Source organism: Phlebotomus argentipes, unplaced genomic scaffold (assembly GCF_947086385.1).
Source record: "Phlebotomus argentipes unplaced genomic scaffold, Phlebotomus argentipes genome assembly contig_5, whole genome shotgun sequence".
Classification (NCBI taxonomy): Eukaryota; Metazoa; Arthropoda; class Insecta; order Diptera; family Psychodidae; genus Phlebotomus; species Phlebotomus argentipes.
In genome coordinates, this window is record NW_026776165.1 from 1,354,949 (window position 1) to 1,377,975 (window position 23,027).

Genomic DNA, 23,027 nt, shown 5'->3' on the forward strand with positions numbered 1-23,027 from the left:
TTTTGGCGCAAAAGCCTCAATTATTAAAAGCTCCATCCCAGCGGTGAGTCTGCTTTCGATCACCTTTTTGCACACACGCACGAGGGGCTTTTGCTACATTTTGCTTATACATTCTGCGCTGAGAATTCCAAACAGGACGCGTCAGAGGCGCTTTGACTCTCAGAATGAGACGAAGCCTTTGATCACAACTCAGATTTTCAGAATATATTTTATCAAAAGGAAAATATCCTAATCAGATTTGTGTCTGTTTTATTAGAGGCAAGGATGTTTCACGACTATTTGCTAATTAAAATGTTAACTCTTGTGCAGTCAACAGTATAAAAAGTGATCTTATGTTGAATCTCGACATGAAAGCTCTTCATTTGACTCGCTCTTGCCACTCAGAGCTTAAATCGCACACAACTTAAAGCTATATGAGCACGAATCCTGCTGATCATCAATTTGCCGGATGAAAAGTGGGTGCGCAGGGTGGAAAAAGCCCGTGACAGAGTGGAGCGCAAAGCTCTCCGGCGTGAGGGGATTTAAGGTTGCAACCACGCTTGCTCCCCTCGAAGTGCCGTGTTTGTGTTGCATTTTCATTTTGGGGCATCACAAGCCCGGCCAAATTCTCCGGGTGTTGCCGGCAGGGTGAAGGGGGGTGGGGTGAAAGGAGTCAAATAGGCGGAAGGGTTGTTCACCGTGACGTAATTGAGTGATTTCACTCCCATGGACGACACTTTGATGGATGATCCTTAAATGAGATTTCATTGTTTGCGGGAGGGAGGCTCTTTGCTGCCCACTTTGGGACACGCATCTTCACCATGCGATCACAGCCAAAGTGAGGATTGTGCTGCAGTGATTTTACACCGTTGTGGGAAAATTCATTGTGGCTTCTGGTCAACACCGCTCACGAGGATTAATTTCACGATGCGTGTGCGAGTTTGAGGAATGGCTTGAGCATCAATTTCCCTCTTGAAGCATTGCGTTCAATGAAGCGGAAATCCGAAGCTCTGAGAACTCTCTTTGAACCCTTTCACCCGTATTCAAAAATGCCTTCTCAGACATTTTTTGCAGACGCACCAATAGAGAACAAATCCCCAGGCACAAAACCCAAATAATCGCCCTGTGATAGACCCAAAAGCGAGACTGTGTGCAGGGCAGAAAAACCATAACGGGGAGGGTTGGAAAATGGGGCAAATTAACTGCTGAGAAAATACAAAAACCTATTGAATCCAACTAACTACATATTGAGGCGACACACCCCCCATCTTTGCGCGCCGGCACAACAATAGAGTCACCTCCATTAGCCGCCCAACAATTGGGTGGCAACTTTTGTCGCATATTCGAAAGCTCGAGGGGCTGCAATTCATCCTCCCCGCGCTGCCGAGGGAGAAATCGCCGGACACGGGCACTCCATTGTCTCAACCCCCGCCCCCCAACTGAGGACTCTTTCCCACAAATTCTCTGCCGTGCACCGTTTTTTGTCACCCCTTTTTCCCAACTCTTTTCCGCCTGTTTGCAAACAAGGGGTGTGCAACTGAGAAATGTGGAAGTGCCAAAGCTCTCTCAAAAACCATCGAAAGTGTCAGGTAACGTTGAGATTTCTCCCTTAAAGCGACACATTTGATCACATTCATCCACTCTTGTGGGGTTCAAATTCAAGTAATTTGGTGTATATTTAGCGCGCGTATCTGCCACAGATATTCACCTTCAGCGCACCCAGCGGCATCGCATTGGCATTCTCCGTGTGATTTGAGCGAAAGCTCAATCTCGCAAATCGGCGGGCGTGGTGGACAGGAAAAAGCTCCCAGGTTTCGTCTCACTACATTTTTTGTTGAGCACCGACGTGTTTCACTGGCAGAATATCAATGGCGAACAGTGACAATTGTTTTGTTCATCCATTAATTTCTCCTCTTCTCCATCACGGCGAAAATTCGCCGCAGGGCCTGGGAAAAACACCCAAAACATGGAAATGTGTGAATCTCATCAAAAAATGGTAACGAGGTTTTGTTCAGATGCGTCCGAGTGGGAATGCTTTTGGATCTAGAGAGATAGAGTTTCCCCACAGTTTTTCCTCTGTCTCCCGCGCATCTCTTTTCTCTGGGTACGGATTTTTTTTATTCCACTGACTACATGGCAACTTTTTATTCAACATTCAAACCAAAGGCCTTTGGCCATCATTGCGCGTATGAGCGAGAAGAGGATATTAGTTGAAAATTTTTCTCTATTTAATTCCTCCACGTCAACTCGACATTTTCCGCGAGTAATACTCTTTTCGGTGCGATGCTGGGTGTGGAATTGAATGGGCGCAAAAGTTGGTGAGACTTAAAAGCCATCTGGTAACTTTTTGAACCTCTGGACGACTGATTTTTCCCGCCAGCGGCAAGGAAATGTGTGAGTGCGGTGATGAGGGTGTTGTGCAGGGATGATAGAAATAAGTTGAATTTTCTCCTTTGGTCGGCAAAAATAAAATGACAATCTTATATTCCAGTCACGACTCTCTCATACGCGACGAAGAGACGCTTTCTTCATTACACAGACAGCACGTGTCAGCTCGTCACCCCCTCTGTTTCTGGGACTCCTTCACCTCCGGTTTCATCCTCAAAAACACCCACCAACTTCCTCATCCCGTGTCGCAATTCCGGTGGATTTTAATTGGCAGCACTGTGGTGATGAATTCCATCGGAAAACGCACTTCCATTTCCACAGAAAATATCCAAAGCCCATTAATGAACACTCTCCTAATTCCCAAAGCAATGCACTTTCGACAATGCTCAAATAGCCACTCAATGCAACATTTCATATCATTCAGCCAAACAAACACGCGCACATCATATAAATATGCAGCATGAATTGTGGAGAGGAGAGAACAAAAATTAGCGAGCTCGTCAATTTTCAATAAAAACATCCACTCTTAATAGTCTCTCTGCATGTATGTGCAGATATTTAAAATATTAATTAATGCACAATGTTTTTGACTGCGAGCACTGGCTGAGATATTTGCATAATTTTAACGACTGTGCCTTGAGCAAATGTCATAAAATTATTTTCGAACTCCAAACACTCCACTTGCGCGAAAGGGGGCGCACGGGCGTCGTAATTGTCTCGCGGATGCCAAGAAAATGTGCCAACATGGAAGGAAAATGTCGTCAGAGGGTTGCAAAAATGTTTCATCGCCATTTCAGCCCACCCAGCCAGTCCTCTCTCTCTCTTTCTCTCTCTCTGTTTTTTAGTGGTAAATGCCACGCAAAGCTTCCACTTTATTGAAGGGGTGGCAGAGTGATGGTGTGAGGAGGAGACTAAATAAAATGGCAATAATTCTTCCCAGTTCTCCACCATCTCATGAATTGTGTGACCATTGTTAGGTTGAATATTCGTTTGAATTTCTCTCTCCGTCTCTCTGGGAAATAGATTCAGCAAAATCTCGCCAGTCGTTTCCCCTCTCAAATTAATCCGATTAAAGTTGTGTTGACGATTTTTTTTTCCTGTAGATCAGAGACTCTGGGGACGAACCTTCCTTTCCACGGGCAGAAAATCACGAGTTCAGAAGAACGGTCGTTGTTCACGGGGTTTTAGAATTTAAATCCAAAGCCCATTTGCCGCATTATGTTTTGAATACTTTGTAGAATACAGTGCAAAGAATCTTTTCCTGCTCTTTTTCATTTTTTCCCCACTCTCTTTCCGAGAAACAATAAAGCAAATTTATTTAAACAAACCCCATAATTCAAGTTGAGAAATAGCAATTAAGTATTATTTAGCTGATTAACTTCTCCACAACTCTCAACTTCTTTCCATTAATTCTACCTAATTCGATTTATCCTTATTTAAAGCTACGTATTCTAATTCCCAAATTTGATTACCCCTTGGCAAGGCGCCTGCCAAGGGGGAAGCTGTCATTACAACCACCCTCGAGGTATGACTGTCCTCACAAAAGGAAGACTGCACTTAAACATGTTTTAGAGCTTCCCAATTTTTTTTAATACCTCCTTTATCATCACATTCATTCAAAATACATACCATTTAATTTCATTCCTCCAGCAATACAATTCCCCCCCAAAATGACAGAGCACATAAAGAACATATCCTCGGAGAAAATAAAATCTGTCAATACTGATTGAAATTGAGGAATGGAAGCTCGTGTGGGTGGGACAAAATGCCAATGTGCTATTCTTGGACAGACAATTTCCTCTATATATAATTTCTTAAAGCTCCTTAAGATAAAGCTGTGCACCAGTAAAAACATATATATATCCGAAATAACTCTAATTGAGGATTTCTCTTTTCTCTGTCTGGAATTTTCAACCCCCTTCGCTTCTCTCAGCGGAGGAAATTCAACCCAGAAGAAGCAGGAAGACCAACAAAAAATGCCACCAACTTTTCATCATTCAATTATTTCATTCTCTACCATTTCATACGAGTTTGAGAATGATGAAATTCAACGGGGACAAAAGGTGAGGAAGGAGCAAAGATGTAGTCTGCGGGGAAGCTTTAAAAAAAAATCCTCCCCATAGAAAAGTCCTCTCACTCTCGGTTGGTTCGAGAGAATTAACAGGGAGAAAGAGGAGTGAAATCCCTCACAGAAACGCATATTTTATGCTTATTTATTAGTGTGGATGTGCTTCTCAAGCCAAAAAAAAGACCTCATGAGCAAAAGGAGGAGAGAGAAAAAAAAAATGTGGCGCAAAAGTGGGTGGAAATGATAGGGCAGAAAAAGAGCCAAATTTGTTCATTTCCTTCCTCATTTCTCACACTCTCGTTTGACAACAATATTCCTCTCTTCATATCATATTTTCTAGTTATTTCTCACTCTGTCGCCTCGCCCAAAGAGACTTTTACTGTTTATATGTGATATTAAATACGGAGATTTTCAACCCCTGTGGAATTGCAGTCGCCGCACGTGAAAAATGCGCATAGCGTGCAATTTGTGCTGGCAAAACATTCTTCAATTTTCCCAAGAATGCCCTCGTTCCACCCCACAAACAATGACGAGAGGAGAAAGTCTGGGAAATTGAGTTGGAGAACTTCTTTCTGCGATTTCTGTTTCAATTGCAATTGACACGAAATTGTTATGTAATTGTGCCACAGAGATTATGCAAAAGCTCTATTTGTACTTTGTGGGTTTGCAAAACTTTTTCACCCCGTCCAGCAGTTTAACTTAATCGCTTTCTCTCTCTCTCTCCCCCTCTTTGTTCGATAATCAATGGAAATTGTCTCCTTATTCTCTGTCTGTTTTTGTTACTCTCCATGACATTTTCGACAAAGTTCCTCAGCATAAAGTTTGGATTTCAAGAGCTTTCAGCTATATATATATATATTTATATACATTGAGAAGAGTGGAAAAACACACGTGTTTTACTTTCGACAGGATCGTGTTTTTTTCCACTGTAATATACTTTATGCATTTCTCATGGATTTCATTGATAATCCACTTAAAATTTCAACATATATTCAGCAACGCAGATTTTCAGTCGTGCCTACAAAATCTATTTATTTCCTTTTGATATTAATATTGGTGCGTGCACACTAACCATATTTGGCACTTGTGTGAATTTTTGCCGGAACATCCGAGCGGCGGCAGCTTTTGCCGCGGGGTGGCTGAGCAAATAGCCATGTCTGAGGCTTGTTGCCAGTGCGGAATGTTTTCCACATCCACGCCCGGGCACTCGGTGTCGACCATCTGGTGAGCGCGCGCGCGGCTCCATGGACTCCGACAATTGTCAATATTTGATCAATTTGGAGGGCTCCCCAGTGGACTCTCCCCGGCGCCATCGTCACCCCACGGCTGAGATCCAATCAATCCGCAGTTGGAGCACTAAATAAACGTCCATCGATAGACGATGAAATTCAGCTTCTATGCACAGTGAAATTGATCAGCTCATGGGGCTGAATGCACGGCATTTGCAATGCTTTTCAGGAATTATGATCTCACTTGTATAACACAATAATTGTGTGACTAATGCGAGAAGTTTACATGTATTTGCTTTTGCCACTTGATTCACTTTTCAATAATATAAAAGAGAGATTTGCGAACTAAAGGAAACACAAAGGAAAAGCTAGATCATTTCATGTCAATAATTCAACATAAGTGCTGGAAAACACTCGATAAATGCGAGGATAGCTCTAAAAGTCATGCAAATTTAAACTGATTTAATGTGTCTTTTCAGTTACAATGATTGATTTCGATCTTCCCTCCCCTAAAACACATGTCACGATGCCCTTTAGTAAGTCATAGTCATATTGAAATTAATTATAACGTCTGTATTTTAGCGATCAAACGATGAGTTTTAATTTTAAAAGCGCTCTAACTTTCATAAACCGAGTTATGGCGGTTTTAAGTTTTTGTATTAAAGTTCAGTTGTCGTGTTGATCACATTTTTAATTGTTTGTGTCCTTCTCATCTCGAAAACAATACCAAGCTTAGAACTGTCGCAATATATTGCAAAGCAAAAATCTGCACATTTCATCCCTTTCGCTCTCTGGCAATTGTTACTCAAAACTACTTGCTGAAATTAACCGCACTATCTGCCAAAGCGCACATATACACTCGCTCTCCCCCTATGTGACATGTACGAGGTCGATGGGATGTCATTGAATGAGAAATTATCAATTGTGATCTCCCTTTGTGAAGTGCGTCAATCACACAAACTCGTCGTATACTTGAATGTGTATTATCCTCACAATTCACCCCGCAGAAAAGCGAAAGATGCTGAACATTCGAGCACAGGTGGGCGACCAAAAGCTCCCCTCCTTCCGCACTTTTGATATACGAAAGCTTCCGGATGGCGCCAAAGTGAAGTTGGAATTAAATTCAGCGCCATCGTCACTTTCCGTGTGTTTTGTAATCAACCATAGAACACGGCGTGAGGAGAGTGAGAAAATGATCCATTTTCAGATGATGCCTCAGTTGCTGGTGGAAAAAGTGAGTGAGTTGAAATTCCTCCTCAATTGTATGTATTATATTCCAAGTTGATTATTTCATTTTGTAGCTACAGAAAAGCAAAGCCACAATTTCCACTCCCCAAACTCACAGCTTCCCCACACTCTGTCGAATAAAAGTGATCCTGCGGCTGAGACAAAGACTCTCTGGGTGTGAGCTGATGAATGAAAATGAACAAATGAGAAAATCAACTAATACACATTTTCACACAATAGAGAAATGAGGAAAATTATTTGTACATTTATTCAAGACACATAGCAGAAGAGGCGAAGGCAGTTTTGGGGATTTCAACACGGATTCACAAGAGAAAACAATATTCTTGTGCTCTATAGTGGAAATATAATTTTTCGACGTGAAATGTGAACATGATTTTCTGCATATATGCAGATTTTCAGCATGCGCTTCTCTCCTTTGATATCACTTTGTGTGGAAATATTGTATTTCCTCTCCTGATGAGATTCTCTGGGATTTGAATTCCACCATTGAATTTCTCCAGTGAATATTAGTTAGGAAACCAAACAAATACACAAAACCATTCAAGTTTGCTTCTCAGAGGTCAGCTTTCCCATAATTGTATAACAACTCTTTCAAAAGAAATGAAGACTACTTCAAATGCCACAAACACGCGCGCGTCTATTTGCCTGAATCACATCTTATGGTTGTATGGAAACTTTTAATCTCATCGCTACAGAATAGTTTTGGCAAACATATGCTTGAAATCCTCCCAAATTTCCTTCCTCGACAAATTAATTTCTGGCTGAATTCGATAAGTCTCCATGTAAAATTCACCCCCAGTCCATCCACCTAATCCACCCACACAGAGACGATTTCCTTCTCTTGGCAGATGATGAATAATGAATTATCTTTCGAATTTGTTGCCAAAGTCAGGACATTTCGGCTTGTCTTGCCAATGCAATCGATTTGCTGGTGGAATTCAACCCTCAAAATTGCATTTTCAATGCACACTGTTTTGATGCCGTGGGGAGAAAGGCAGAGAGGGTGGATTTTACCCCATGAATTCGAATCACATTCCAGTCACAACATCAATTCCATACATTTGCTTCTCTAGCCTCTCCTTTCCCGATATTCATCCTTAACTTTTCCCTCTCTCTCTCTCTCACTCTCTTGAATTTCCGTCTGCATCTTGCCGTCTGTTTCTCATCCCCGCGCGCATCTTGTAAGGAAAAGAAAATTCCAATTGCGGAGTCTCTGCCGTCTTTCTTTCTCCCGAGGGCGCGCCTCCCGCCCAACCCCGAAAAAAGCATGATGCATTCGCATCACGATTTTCACTATCAAGGCGGAAGGATGAATTTTCCACTGCTGGGGTGGATTACACACACACACAATTCTGCATGTGCTTCCCATTGGATTACATTGTTGAGACAAAATTGAGCTTTTTACACTCATTTCTCGCCATGTTTTCTCACCCAATGACAATGATTTGGCACTTTTGGGAGATTATTTTCGCGCCAGAAATGCCAGAAAGTGGGAGATTTAACGTGGGAAATTCTGCATGTATGTTGTGTAGAAATAGTAAGGCGAGCTTTCTGGAAAATTCTCCTCAAGAGCCATTCCATCTACATTGAGAGCACTGGCACGAGTGTAACTTAGGACACACATTGTATTCAAAGACTTTTTCTATCTATAGAAAATCGCATATAAACACAAAGAATCACACGATAGTTTCTTTAGAAAAGTATACGATTTGGATTTAGTGACATAGTGTTTGTTTATCTTATTTGAAACCCTCTAAGCCCGAGAAAGATCTCATGAATCTTCAATAAATACCTTCAAATTCTATATCTCAATGCATACGCACAAAAGTTGGAAACATTTTTCCATTAATTACAGTAAGAAAACAGTATAAGAAGAGCATGAAATGACGTTGATAGTCCTCTCATTGACCTCCAGCATAATGTCTCATCTCATGCTGCACAAATGGTGCACACATTAATTTCCTTGTCAATACTTTTCTCTGTGCATTTTCATTTTGGTGAGTGTTTTCCCAATGAATTTTAAATGGAAATTTATCCCCATTGCACACATGCGAAATTGTCTCCTCCATCAGCAGAATTTAGTTTTCATCCAGAGCTTTGTTATCGTTTGCAAAATAGCATATATAGCGAATGGGAGAAAGTTTAAAGTTGAAAAAGCTCTCCTCATCCACACTTTTGTCACCGCACACAGCAATATTTATTTATTATATCGCCGAGAACATGGTGCAAGTGTAGCATTTGGAGGTGGAGTTGTTGGGAAAATTATGATGAATTTAATTCTGCAATTAGTTCAATTTTCATATGAAGTATATTGTCTACCACATGGAAAATTGCATTACAGTTGAAGTTCAAATTATACCATTTCAGCATGAATTTCCACTCATAATTTGTCCAGTTATTTTAATGTTTCACGGTCACACGATTTCAGAGAAATGAACTGAAGCTTATATCAAGAGGACTTTTCTGTACTCCACGGAAAAAGCTCTCACGAGAATTAATTGCTGACTACGTAATCAAGCGGAGTGTGGGATGAAAAGGTACATTGTTGTGAAAATATTCGCACCCCCCCTCGAAAATCTATAGCCATTGTATTTTATTTGTTACGAGAATTTACGACTAACACCTCTAATTCATCCTCTTTTCTTGCGGTGAATCTCCATGGTGCGTCCGGAGGGGGTGAAGGTGAATAAATACGCCTGCGAAAGCCGAAAAAGGATAATCCAAAATCTCCTTTTCGATGTGTGGCGCCTTTTTTCCCGTGGGCGATATCCATTCTTCGACAAATGGATTAACAGACCACGAGGCTTTTTTCCCACCTGTTTTTGTGTGCGCCGCGCCAAAAAATTTATCTCATTTACTCTCACACCCCTAGAACTCTGCTGTTTGCATCCCGTGAAATTTTACACCCCCGCCGTCCAGTCGAATTGGCTGGAAAATTGGGTTTGGAGAAGAGCTGGGGGTAAAGCTCCGTGGCAATTTATGTGTGCAGAGTGAGAAAGTTTTCCTCTTTTTGGCTAAGTAAACATATAATTTTCTTTTAATTGAAATTTATTGCTCTGCACGATGTTCAACATAAACACGAATTTATTCGATTTATCAGCGAATGTTTCGTGTGCACTTTTGAGGAGAGATTTTCTCCCCCCCCCCCCACCCTCGCCATTGGAAAGCTCCACCTCTTGCACATATAATTTAAGGGTGAAACTTCTCCAATGCAATTCAACCCCAAGCACAGAAACAAATGAATTTGTTGCCAGAGCCAAGAGCGCAACATTTCACGTGATTCTGACCATGACTCTGCTCCACCCCGATAAGAGTATTATTCCGTGTCAAATTGCTTGTTTCTCTGCACATTTAAATATTTATTGGGGGGTGGAGTCCTTTTTGGCGTCTTTTTCCGCCACACCTGACAGCACAGAGAATTCGATGGGTAAATTTGAAGTGCAACAAATAAGCTCGTGAGAAAGTCTCAGCGTCCAAGAAATTTATTGCCCAGCGGGAAAGATTGTAAACATTCAGAGGAGTTACGATGCTCTAAAATCCCACCCTTTTTCTCAAGCTCCCAATAATCCTCAAACATTCAGAGGGTGAAAAGTACCAGAAATACAGTGACATTTCCCTACAATATAATTTCTTCATTTCACCCTTAAAGGACACATACAGAATTCAATTAAGGTATCTTGACACTCTTCACACTTCATGTTTCTGCTTCGTAATTGTCTGACAGTTTCCCATGGAAGAAACTTAATAAATCAAGAAGAATGACGGAACTTTAAAATTTCACAGCTTATTAGCCTCTTCATGTGTCCATTTGGCAGACATGCGAGGAAGATTCTTGGGAAAACATCCTTCTGTGACGCCCATGAATTTCAGATGAAGGAGCTTCTCGTTAACCCCATCGAGCGTCTTGTTTTCCTATGGAATTCCAACGTGCCCCGCACTCCCCAAATCCACCCCCTCGCCCGCAGATTTATGATGATCTCCCCATACCGATGTCAATATAATGGTGATTGTGATTTATTGTCTCTCCACTGTCAAATTATTCAATTCATCCTCATCGCCGGCGATGTTGTCTATTGCGCCTCTCAACAAGCAAAACACCTCGCGAGATGAATTTCTTCTCTCTATTCATGGAAGAGAAAACCCGAGGAAAAGTCTCTCCACCCGCGCGCCAACAGACAAACTTACATCGTTTTGGGATTTGTGTGAATTTCACCATTTCGCTTGTTATACTTACTAAAATTAGATGGGCGTGCGATGTGTTAAATTTAATGTGTCTTTCACGAAAAATCTGCGTCATTCACACACAAACAATTTTCCCGCAGCATGAGAGAGAAACATCTCTTCAACACGCTCCTGAGGCGCTAACAAAAGCAATAATTGCTCTATTTACAGCCACCAAGTCAATTCCACGATGTTTGAGAAGAGTCACACAGCAAAAAATCACACCTCAAATATGCGGTTGAAGCTCGAGGTATGGAAATTTTGCTTCAAAATAGGAGACAATTTTCAACATGTTATTCAGACTAAATTGTTGAATTGTGAGCGCAAAAGAAACTTTTCATATTTCTCTCAAGTATCTCTTAAAAACATCTTAAAGTCAACTAAAAAGTATTAAATTTATTATACAAAAACTGAGCTATTAGGAAAATATACACTCTAATTACGTTTAAAATGCCTCAAAAACCTCTCCTGGCGCTTTTCCATTCACTTCAGTGGTAGAATTTATGACTGCTTCGCCGAGCAAGAAAGACTTGGAGATTGAGAAGTGTTCACAAGTTGAAAGGGTGTGTTTTTCATTGATAAACCAAACACACCCTTTCAGCATTTCAAACCCCCATTCAGAATTACACTTCAAATACCATAAATTACAGCATCAATTTTAATCATCACGAGCGAATAAATTTCACAAAACACAGAGACTGAGACGGAAAAAATTAATTATAGCATTTGGTGTGAGGGTGCATTAGATGATGGAAGCTTTTCAATTTTGTTTTATATTCATCGCGCAGCGATGGGGCAAAAAGCTCTCAATATCAGGCTAAATGAAGCCTCGCTGGGTTTGAGGGCGCGCCGTGAAAAAGAGACACACAATATCTGGGTAAATATTTGAATTGGAATTTTCCACTTCCGCACGATGAAAGTGTAAACAATGATTTTTCCGAGGCAGACTGAATTTCGAGATCGAAAAAAAAGTACCAGGGCGACGGTATAAAAGTTAATTCACTCCCACATTGCTGAAGACCTTTGCTAACACCGCCGGTCGCCAGCATCTTCGCGAGAGTGGAACTGAGAAGGGTAGTTTTATGTGAGAAAAAATGTGATTAAAATTAAGTTTTTGCCACTTGCCAACTCTCTTCTCACTCTTTCTCCTTCTGCTTCGCAACAGCCAGAATTTCAACTCGGGAATTCGGTTTTGAATAAATAAATCCTTTATCCGATCCTTCAACCCCATCCGCTTTAATGTATGACGGCGTCGTTTTCAACACTCCCCGACATTTCTTCATCTCGGCTCTGCTTTTTTACCCCGCGCGCGTCAACGGCGAACCCTTCCTTGGGCGAGCGAAGTAACATGAAGAAATGGAGTGATTTACATAGAATTCATTCAACTCACTGCCACACCATCCGGAAGAAAAACCTCCCCTGAGACGCAGAGGGTGTCTTTCTCCTCCCCCCCTCAACGTCGCAGAATCGCACGCCCAAAGTACAAGTAAAAGGTGCCGAAGTGAGGAAGTAATTTAAATTTAAAATCAGTTTTCACCACCAGATCCTCTCTCGCGTTTTCCTCTTATCTCTCACAGCTCCTTCGCGGCCCATCCCTCGTGGCCACGTGGGTTTTTGGCGGGAAAACACCTGAGAAAAGAGCCACTCTCGCTCGCGACTTCGCATCCACACCCGCACGGCGAAATAGTGCGCGGCTGGAGAAGAAAGAAACCTCTGCAAAGGACCCTCGCTATTGTGTGCACCTTCCTCTCATATCTCTTGGGCTCGTACTGCTTTCAAATGGAATTTCCGGTCAATTATGTGACAATGGGAATTTTGCCTCGCTTCCCAAACAACCATTTCACGAGTACAATTCAACCCTCTAGCCAGCACAAGAGCAGGGGGAAGAAAAAAAAACACTCTCGCCCCACGAAATTGCAGAGATATATAGAGAAACATGCGTGGGACCGATAGCAAGGCTCATTCCCATGCCAGAAGGAGGCGAAGAAAATGTTGAGACATGCTGATATTTAAATTCAGCCGAGAGAGAGATACCCTGGCAGACTCCCCAGTGACCTATTGAGCATGGACCACAGGGATGATTTTGGGTGTTTCGCCAAAATTGGATGTATGCAAATGAAAATGGAAATTTCCCACTACGCACTCGCTCAATAGCCGAAGATTTGGGGCGGAGTGGCCGAAGGTGCGAGGAAGACTGTCAAAAATGCTGGTGAAGCTGTGAGCGTCAGGTGAGGAGGAAATTTCCACAATGCCCTTAAGTTTGACCTTACCAATTGAGATAAATACAATGAAGATGAAACAGAAGGAGCTTTAAAACATTTAAATCGTCCTTCGGATAACTTTTGCCAGAGAGAAAAGCATCAGTGAGCATGTTCATTAGAAGTTACCCAAGAGAAACCGCAAGAAAGCTGGGAAAAAAGTGTGCTCAGACAACCTAGAGAGAATAAAATTACCGGATAAACTTTCTAAGGCAAAATCTAACACTTTCGTCATAAATTAAAGGATCAGTGGAACGAAGCTAAAATCATAGCCTTGATAGCTTTACTAATGTATGTTTCCACTTTTTCAACTTAAAAAGTTTTAAACTTAAAATAATATGATTTGAAGAAATAAGCGCTCATACAAACCCACACTCAAAAGATAGTTTTTAGCCTCTTAAACCACATTTTCAAATTTGAAAGCAATCGAACAAAGCGTTCGTGAGATACGCGGACTCAAAGTTAACGTAGAAGATCAGGAAATTATACACCCCGAAGCCATAATCTGTCCCAAAAACATACCTAATAAAATCATAGTGTAATTCAGAATGAAATTTAATCTCGTGGCGTTTTACTCTGGGTCTTGTCTCTCTATTGTGTATGGAATATCTCATGCGATACATTAAACATGATATTAGATCTCACCGTCCCTCGCGATTGGACAGTGTGAGGGAAAGAGAGAGGGAGTGAGTGATGCTGAAGCAAGATCTCCACGAGGAGCCTACAATTTTTATTGCATCAATATATTTCGATTAAGAGCACCCCTGAAGGTACTACGAGGGTGTGTGTATATACACTTTTTTCTCCTCTGGCCGAGACGGAAGTCTGAGTTGGGCGGAATCTCTCGGTACAAGACATCACGCAGAGAAAATTATACCCACCACCGACAGAAAATTCCAACATCCCCCGCAATACACTTAGACATTTTATGTGTTTTTGGGCCTCGTTGGATACGCGAGGGGGTGAATACATTAAGCCCCTCAACCATACATTGAGATTTCCTTTGCCACGGAGGAAAATTTTCTTTATATCTCCATGGCAGATTTAACTTACCTCAGAGAGAGAAAAGAAGGAAAATACCCAGAGTCATAATTCAGATATATTAGTGATAAAGTGGATGTTTTCACCCTCCGCAGCCAAAATTTCGACACAGATGAGAGTGAGTCTCTGCCACCCTCCGGGATTTTGCACGAGGGGATGAAATGAATCTGCCTAGTTCTCGGCCAAACTACCCTCTCGCACCCCTCATGCGCTTCTCCCTCTCACTGTGCTTACCTGGAAAGAGAAGAAAAAGATTTTTTTTGTAGAATACAGAGAAAAATCACTTTGATTCCTATCCACTCCTCCAAGTGCCACCCCCACTTCATCCCCACAGAATTTATACCCACAATCGCAACCCTCTGAGTCTATAAAAAGAAATCTTTTGAATATGCCAAATGAAGAGAGCTTCAAAGCTCCCAGAGATCGTGCACAATTAAAAGAATACTACCGTCAATTGAAACGACAGAAAGCACCCCTAAGAGAACTCTACACAGCATTCCATCCAATAAAGTAACCCCGCAAAATATCAACATTTTTATTATCTCACACCACTCGAGCCCTAAAAAAAGGATACAGAGCAAGTGGAGAGTGAGAGTGAAACCGACAAATTTGAATGACACTGACGATTCGGATCCTTGCATCTCGAGTTAATGTTCACCCATCGTGACCTTTTATGGCCATATTTCTTCGCTCTTCAATATTTCACGCAAATAAAATATTCAATGGGAGGCTATTTTGGCCTCCCTCTCAATCATCTCGCCAAGAGAAGCACGACACTTTAATATATTCTTCCGCATTTGCCGTCACGATGTATTACAAATTGGGTGGAAAGACAAATTTATAGCAATACTCGATTTATTCATTGGCACTCGTAAAAATATCTTCCTCTGCCATGTTGAGGAAAATTGGGGAAATTTCGTACTTCTCACACTGCCACATCGTCACGTGAAGGAGATTTAAAAATTATTTAGTATCCGGAAAGCTCCTCATTAGAGGATTAATTGTGTGTGTTTATAATTAATAATGTAGGATCAATTAAAAGTGGATAATTTATGCATCAATTCAGCATAAAAACATCACACAAAATCCAAAATTAAGCCCTGGATGAATGCAATGCATTCTCTTATCTCTCAAAATATTGGCCTCTCAAGCTTTTCTCTCAATTTCAATTCATATTATGTCATGCACTCCAGTTGTGACTATAAAACTCGAGTATATTTTCAATTTTTAGAACTCAACTTTTCATGCCCTCCACGATAAATCCAAGCCATTCCCATTCGGGGATTAAAGTGCCTCTTCGTGTGCGCGCTGTAAAATGCCACAAAGTGTTGTGCTGGGGCGCTAAAATAAAATTCCGTGCTGATGCGCGCAAGTTGAGTGATATATTTTGATAGTTGGAGTACAGCTGTGCTCACCCAATATGTGCAACTTTGGATCATTTGACAAATTACCTCCGTAGAATTCTCCCCTTTTTATCCATCCACACCCCCACCCCCACCCGTTCGTGGGGAGGTTGTTTTTGCGCCATGGACGCAGTGCAGCAGCTCCACAATGGATGTTATCTCATTCTGCAATCACGGACAGATTTTCTTTCACCCGTGGAATATGAAGAGTGTATGTGGCGTGGGTGGAAAGGCCGCCCCTTTTGTGTGGGGACGACAGAAAAGGAGTCAACTGTCCTGAGGTGGGGAAGGGTAGAAGAAAAAAAAGTTGGATAAAAATGGGAAAGGAAAAAGAAACTTTTCTTGGATCATTCAATGAGGAAAAAATTCCAATAAAAGACGAGAAAGAGTGGAGGCCATGGAGAATACATCCCTTGTCATTTAATCCATTCAATGTGACCATTTTTGCCCGGAGGCAAAAATTCATCAAAGCGTTTTTTTTGGGGAAAAATCAAAATAAAGCACCTTTTCATCGAATCTCTGAGAGAAGATGAAGAAAGGAAAAACTGCACACGTGAGGTGGGAATATTTTCCCATTGGATCACATGTCGCCGAAGGGATGAGGGATAAATATTTAGCGCATATATGGCAAAGGGTCGCTCTAAAAGTATTTTAGTGTTTTGCCACACGAAGGAAAAACTTTCCACAACCCCATAAAAAGCCAAGAGGCGTGGGAGGGAATTCACTAAAAGTTGGAGGCAATTTTTTCCCTTAGCCTAAAAGAAAAAAAAGAAAACAACCCTCTGACGCTCTGGGGATGCAATATTTCCTTTTATAGTTTATAGTATTATTTTTTCCGTCATACATTCAACTATGAATGTTTTGTAGTCTTTCACAGAGTGCCTCTGTTTTCATCGCTTTTCTTTATCTCACCCTCCCCCGCAACCCCCAGTGGCACTGCCACCACGCATTCAACGGAGGATTGGACTCATTCCTCCCCTCTTCTCCTTTTGCGGCACAGCCAAAAGGACAATATTGAATTTTTATGACTCATCGAAATTTGATATTTTCCCTGGCTGCCTTTCACAACCACATGAATTCCTCTCAAGGAGACATTCTTCCTCCTTTGGCCCAAAATTATTTCCACCCCAACCGCGTACTACCACCCTCCAATTGAATATTTTTATATGCATTTTCTCTCATAAAGTGATATGTAAAAACGTGTATGGAAATTTCTCCCTCTCACCATCGCGCACTTTGCAATTTTATGTTGCAACCATTTCGGAAAATTGCACCCCCATCGCCAAAGGATTCAACCCACCACCACCATCACACCATCTACGGGCGCGCGCGCGCGATTAATTTGTCACACAGGGAAAAGCTCTCGCTCATCCTTCCGCATGAAGGATAAAATATGTGAAAACAATTGGCAATAATTGGTGAATAGTTTCCGCCAAAATGAGAACTATACAACCGAGGGTGTATACTGCATCACGACCCGCAAATATGTTCATCTCCATGCGCCGCGACAACTTCGACACGCGTCAGAGTTCTGTTGCAATTTCACCAGTCATATCCTGTGACAGATTTCTCCAACAATTTGCCAGAGCCCCAATCATTGTTCGGCGGATGAAAATCACCAATTTATCGATTTCGATGTGTAGTGATTAATTGGAAATCGAGCCGATTTGGAAGGCGATATTGTAAATATGCCAATATAGCGCATTTCAGGCCATTTCATAGTGGAATTATATGTTTTTTTTCCGGTTCATTGTCAATCTTCAGATCAACACGAAACAAGGCCACTAACAGTGGGATTAGGCCAATCCTTTCAAATGCTATTCATAATATTTTTGCATCATTGTCACGAAGTGTTGAGGCATCCTAATAATTTTATGTGTGTGTATTTGTCGTCGAGAAACTCTGTTTGCGGTTACAAAACATCTCTTCCGACCCTTCAAAACAACTTCAATAATATTCTATGATTCTAATACCCTGATTTCTCTCATGACATAAAGGAAATTGCAGACTAATACAGCGCTTTTACCATCAATTTCAGAGCACACAGTTCATTTCTCAGTTCAGATTTCTATGTGATTACACATCACATTGCAGAGTCCTCGCATAATATCTGGTGAAAAAGCTCTGGGGAAGGTCTCAATGAGGAAATGAGTTAGCTTTTCAATTTTTCCCGAAGGAGAGAGAGAGGGAGAGAGTGAGATATATTGCAAATTTACACACTCAACTTCAACTTCATTGCAATAATCGCGATCGTGACAGTTGAATAAATTCATTTCGCACCCCTCACACCTCCGGATGTGCCGACACCCCTAGCTAAATTGACTTCTTCGTGCTTTTTATCTGAGGAGAAAGCTCTCTATATTGATTTTTTTCCCTCTACGGCAGCACTGTCAATGCGAGATGGAGTATCACTTTATCGCTTCAGCTGATAGATGCTGATGACAGTGGAAATATTCAGCGATGGAATAACTCTGTCATTTGTTAGTCGCCTGCCCTGAGCTTCATGTTGGGCGGTGTGTGAGGAGCACGAAAGGGTGGCAAAACAGTGTCGAAAGAGAAAATATTTGCACAATTCAACCCGCACTATTGGATGGGGGAGAGTTTTCTCGCGAGCTTACAAAGCTCACGAGCATGCAATGGCCGATTGTGTGCAACTCAATGGAATCAATGGAGAAAAATGTCTGTAAATATTTTTGCATACAAGACACTCTCTCACTGTGGGGCCAGAGGACCAGAGGGTGGATTGGTGTGTGGAATCGAATGGTGTGGCTTGAATATCTGAGATGGAGTCGAGAGCGAGCGAGAGAGAGAGAGAGTGGAAAGTCAATAGAAGGAAATTTTATTGGAATTCCAATACGGCGCGAAGGCATCGTGAGAATGAGGGGGTGAAGCTTGAAGGAAGAGAAAAAAAAAACGACGACGTGGAATGGTTTGGAGAAATGTGAAGAGAAATAAAAGGGATAAAAATTCAGAACGTGACTTGACGCCTCAACGAGACACTTTCTGGCTGTCCTCTCACCCCTCGTGCGGCCCCACAAAAAGTCTCTTTCATCTCATCACATTCTCCACATCAATTTTCCCTGGGCCTCTCTCTTCTCCGCCTGCCGCCGCCATCGCCCCACAGAGCCGCCCCCTCTTGGGGCGGCGACGGCGGCGCTCGCGCGCGATCATTTAGCGCGCCCACCCTCAAGAGCCCTCGCAGAAAACACCCCGCAGATGGATTAAGAGTAAATTAATATAAATTGCCATCAATTTATGGAAATTTGCACACAAGAACATTTCCATTCAACCCCTCCAATGGTGAGACACACAATTTTATTTATGTCACAGCGCCATGGCTTCGTGGAATGCTAAGTGAGAGGATGGCGAGGAAAAAACGCATTACAATGATTGAGTGGATGTTTCACTCTTAAATGTTAGGAATTTCGGACCCTAAACACCCACTGTAAGAAGCAACCCTCGCCGCAAATGCTGCTCAGTCGTCCCGAAAGTCGACGAAAGGGAGTGTTTATGAGACAAATGTATAAGCAAAATTATAAATAGCATCGCTTTAAAATTGCTTTGTGGGCAAAAAATTCAATTTATTGATTGAATGACTCACTCGAATACTTGCAGGCATTCTGACAAATCTTCAAAAAAAAACCCCACAATCCTCTTAAGCGATAATATGTAAGAAGATAGAAGAGAATGTGCATGAAATGCACAATGAAATTGCCGATGACAGACGTACGATTGCTAAATCTCATGTTTCATCGCACATCAACCAAATCATCCATCCATTATGCGTCGATATCGTAATTGGTTAACACGATTTCACATAACGAATTTATGAATATAATCATGCATTGAAATTGATGCGCAAGAGGAATGAAAAAAAAATTGCAGATTTTTCCCCTGAAGCTCAAGAGAGTGTATTAAAAATTCCCATTTTTGGCTTTGCGCGGCCCAGCAATTTATTTGCATTTTCTAGTCCAATGAGCAAAAACTTACCCGAAAATGGCAAACAATATTCCACCAGGGAAAAGCAAATTGAATTGATAAACAGTCAGATTTTCCATGTGGGAACAGTAAATGCAATTACGCAGATAGAGAAGGAGGGGCAAATTGATCAGTCCTTTAAAGCCACTGATATGCTATGCAAAATTCCATACCATTTGACAATGAGAAACTTCAAATCATGTCCAGAATAGTTGTGAAATATATGCGAGAGAACCAAAAAAGACATCTCATCCGAAGAGTTGAACAAAATGCAGCCTCGAGGGATTGAAAGAGCGCTTCACCACATCGAAAACACCAGACAGAACAAAGTTAAATGCAATTTGTTCTCGTTTGCATCGAATCATAATAAACAAACTAATATGCTCGCCATGCAGCTGAGGCACCCAGAGAAAACTCCACCGCAACCATTTCCCGCCAAGGGTGGAATTCATTGGTGAATTTTCCGGGTGCGAGAGACACTGTAATATGTGATAATCTGGGAATATAATCGACTCACACCAAAGTGCTGCCGCCATCGAGTAATTATTTTCATATATGAAAATGTGCGCGAGATGCAATTTTAATCTAACGAAGGTTGTGAGCTTATATGGGAAGCTTTTGGGGGTAGTTTTGCCAACCAAAGTGCCGCGTGAAGATTAATTATTGCGATGCAACACGAGTAGATACACGAGGAAGATTGAGAATGAATTAGAGTGCTTAGAGAGAAATCAATCTATTCAATTCACAGTGGATATTGCTATTAAAATTCCACTGGACAGAAAAGACACAGCTACGATGTCAACTACCTATTGAAACATGAGCAATCAATGGCAATAGCATTGACGTGAAATTTCATCCTGGCCTTTTCACAGTCAGTCCGGATCACAATAGCGAAAAGAATGTCGTCGTCTTTGTATTGTCCTTAAGGTGCAGCAAAAGAGCGCCTTGTTGTCTCTATGGCTGCAAAATTGAGACTCTGGCGCTATACACAAAGCTGCACAGCTACCAATTTCACGAGGACTGCATCCCTCGCGGCGAAAGGGGTGGATCTTCCGCCACCCGACAGCCGCCACAGGAGGAGTAAGTACGGGGTATCGATAGCATAAGATAAATTGGAATGTAGCATGAAGGATAGAGTCTGAGGTGGTGAAAAAGATGATGATGACGCCAATATCGGAAGATGCTCTCGCTCTCTTTCTTCGGGCTGGAATTCACCCTAAACCCCCTCTAACGGCAAATCACCCCCGTCGTGTGGCTTTATTACTTTTCCCCCCCCATCTCCCACACACTCGAATGCACTTTTCCCGCGCGCACACTGAAAAATACTTTCCACTATGCCAAGATATACTCTTTAGGGAATTTGCTGCATTTTAATTTTCCCGCACCAGTCGCGCAAGAGTATGAGTGGTGTGGAGTGAAGCTCATGATGAATTTTCACAGATAGCCTATTAATATTGATTTTCAATTACCGATGCGGGGATTTTTATCACCACCTCTTCCACTAACCGTAGAGTGGAAAATCAGGAAAATATTCCACCAGCAACATCATAATGATGCCTCAAACTCTTACCGGTAGTTGATTTTCCCACATATAGAGAATAAAAATCAAAATAGCACCCGTAAGGGTTGAAGACTCTCTTCTTAGGACTTCTCCTTTGAGGGGCGCGCCAGTCTTCACGTGTGACTTGACTTTCTCAATAGCATCGGGCCACTTTGGCCTGTGTGGTGATTGACCAAAGAGGCTTGAAAGGTCTTGAGAAATTTCCCTCCAATTGTGGATTTTTCCACAACCCCTCAACTATCTCCTCTGCGGCCTCCTCGACGGCATTCACATGATATGTGAAGCATATTAAAGTGGCACCCTAAATGACTTTTTGATGTTCTCTCCCCCTGCTTCGCCCACATTCAATGGCACTTTGCCATTCATTTGTCATGCCATCTCCTCATCCCATTGAGCATCGTGACTGGTCAGAATTATCCCTTCGCCACTGCAAAGGAGTCCCGAAAGGACTCCAATATCCACAAGCGCATCAAATCTAGCAGAGCTTTCAGAGCTTAAGTCTGAATGTGACAAATCAGAAGAATGATTCCGGATATCGAGAAGTTCTCGAAGCAATTATCCTTCGTGTTGGAGTAACGATAATTGCTGTTCTATAATCCACTTTATTCATGAATTGCGTTCGATATTTTTTAGGGAAACAAGGGAATTTGGGGTTTCTCTCAAATAGATTTCTTGGCTTGGCTCAATTGCAAGACACACAGTGTGTTCTTCAGAAACTATACAATAGGAGAGTAGTTACTGTGAAGAAACGAAGGCATGAAGGGACAAATAATCGGTACGATTCACGAGAATCTTGGCCACTTTTGTCTTCAATGTGGACCAATTCCAAAAATTGTTATATCCCATAATTGCATGAGACTGTGGAGCATGAAAAAAATGAGAACTTGCCGAGGATTTTCAAGCCATTTACTCCTTGTCGGTAATTTCATGCGCACATAATCGCAATTTAATTTCCATCTTCCTCATCCGCGAGCCTCTTTTTTTGCTTCCTCTCTCGCTCCTAACCTTGTCCCTCTTCCAACCCCTCGGATCATCTTCATTGCTCCTTCTCCAGTTGCTACAAGCGAGAATATTATTTCTCCGTGCGGAAGCATTTTTTGCATCATTTGCCTTAAGTGGAAAATTATGTTAATTAGACGACTTCATGACTCACACAGTTTAGTCAAATTCCAACACACACACACACACACACACACAGACACCCCGCAAAGAGGAAAACCCAGGGAAAATATTAAACATTTTACCATAAATATGACTCTGGATGCTTCCTCTTGCCATCCACAAATTCGATCTTACAGTCATTTCCGAGGAAATTTCTACTTAATACCTATTTTATTTTATGCTTCCCGGCAGCTTTCAGACTCTTCGCATTCAAGTTCAGAGATTATGTCCATATAACGTGAGAGCTTTTTAAGTAACCGCCTGAATTTCCCGTCCCTTCTATAATTCAATAATTTTGAACTTCCACAGCCCGGAAAACGTCAGTGCTACGTCAATTGATGGTTATTCCTGCGATTTAGTTATCCTGGAGAGTGTGTGACAGGTAATTTTGAGCATTCCATCGGAGATTGCAATTGAAATTTTCTCCAGTGTCTCACGTGATGGGCCGTTTAGGTGGAAAATTAATTGTCTGATTGTGACATGGAAACTCTC

The 23,027-nt window shown here is 41.8% G+C and overlaps 2 protein-coding genes across 18 annotated transcripts in view; one reads left to right on the forward strand and one right to left on the reverse strand.

Annotated features, from left to right (window-relative positions):
* The window catches only part of LOC132256221 (protein muscleblind), a 153,312-nt gene that overhangs the window by 75,650 nt on the left and 54,635 nt on the right, over positions 1-23,027 (reverse strand). Inside the window, exon 3 of one of the 17 annotated variants that reach the window (XM_059752506.1) lies at positions 12,664-14,666. The exons of the other annotated variants lie outside the window; for them this stretch is intronic. Coding sequence (XP_059608489.1) covers positions 14,637-14,666 — 30 coding nt within the window. The 3' untranslated portion in view covers positions 12,664-14,636. Of the gene's footprint in view, positions 1-12,663; positions 14,667-23,027 lie in introns of those variants that run through there. 17 annotated transcript variants of the gene reach the window in all.
* The window catches only part of LOC132256219 (general transcription factor 3C polypeptide 3), a 135,742-nt gene continuing 131,472 nt past the window's right edge, over positions 18,758-23,027 (forward strand). Inside the window, exon 1 of the mRNA XM_059752491.1 lies at positions 18,758-18,763. The gene's annotated coding sequence lies outside the window, so the exon portion shown is untranslated. The remainder of the gene's footprint in view (positions 18,764-23,027) is intronic.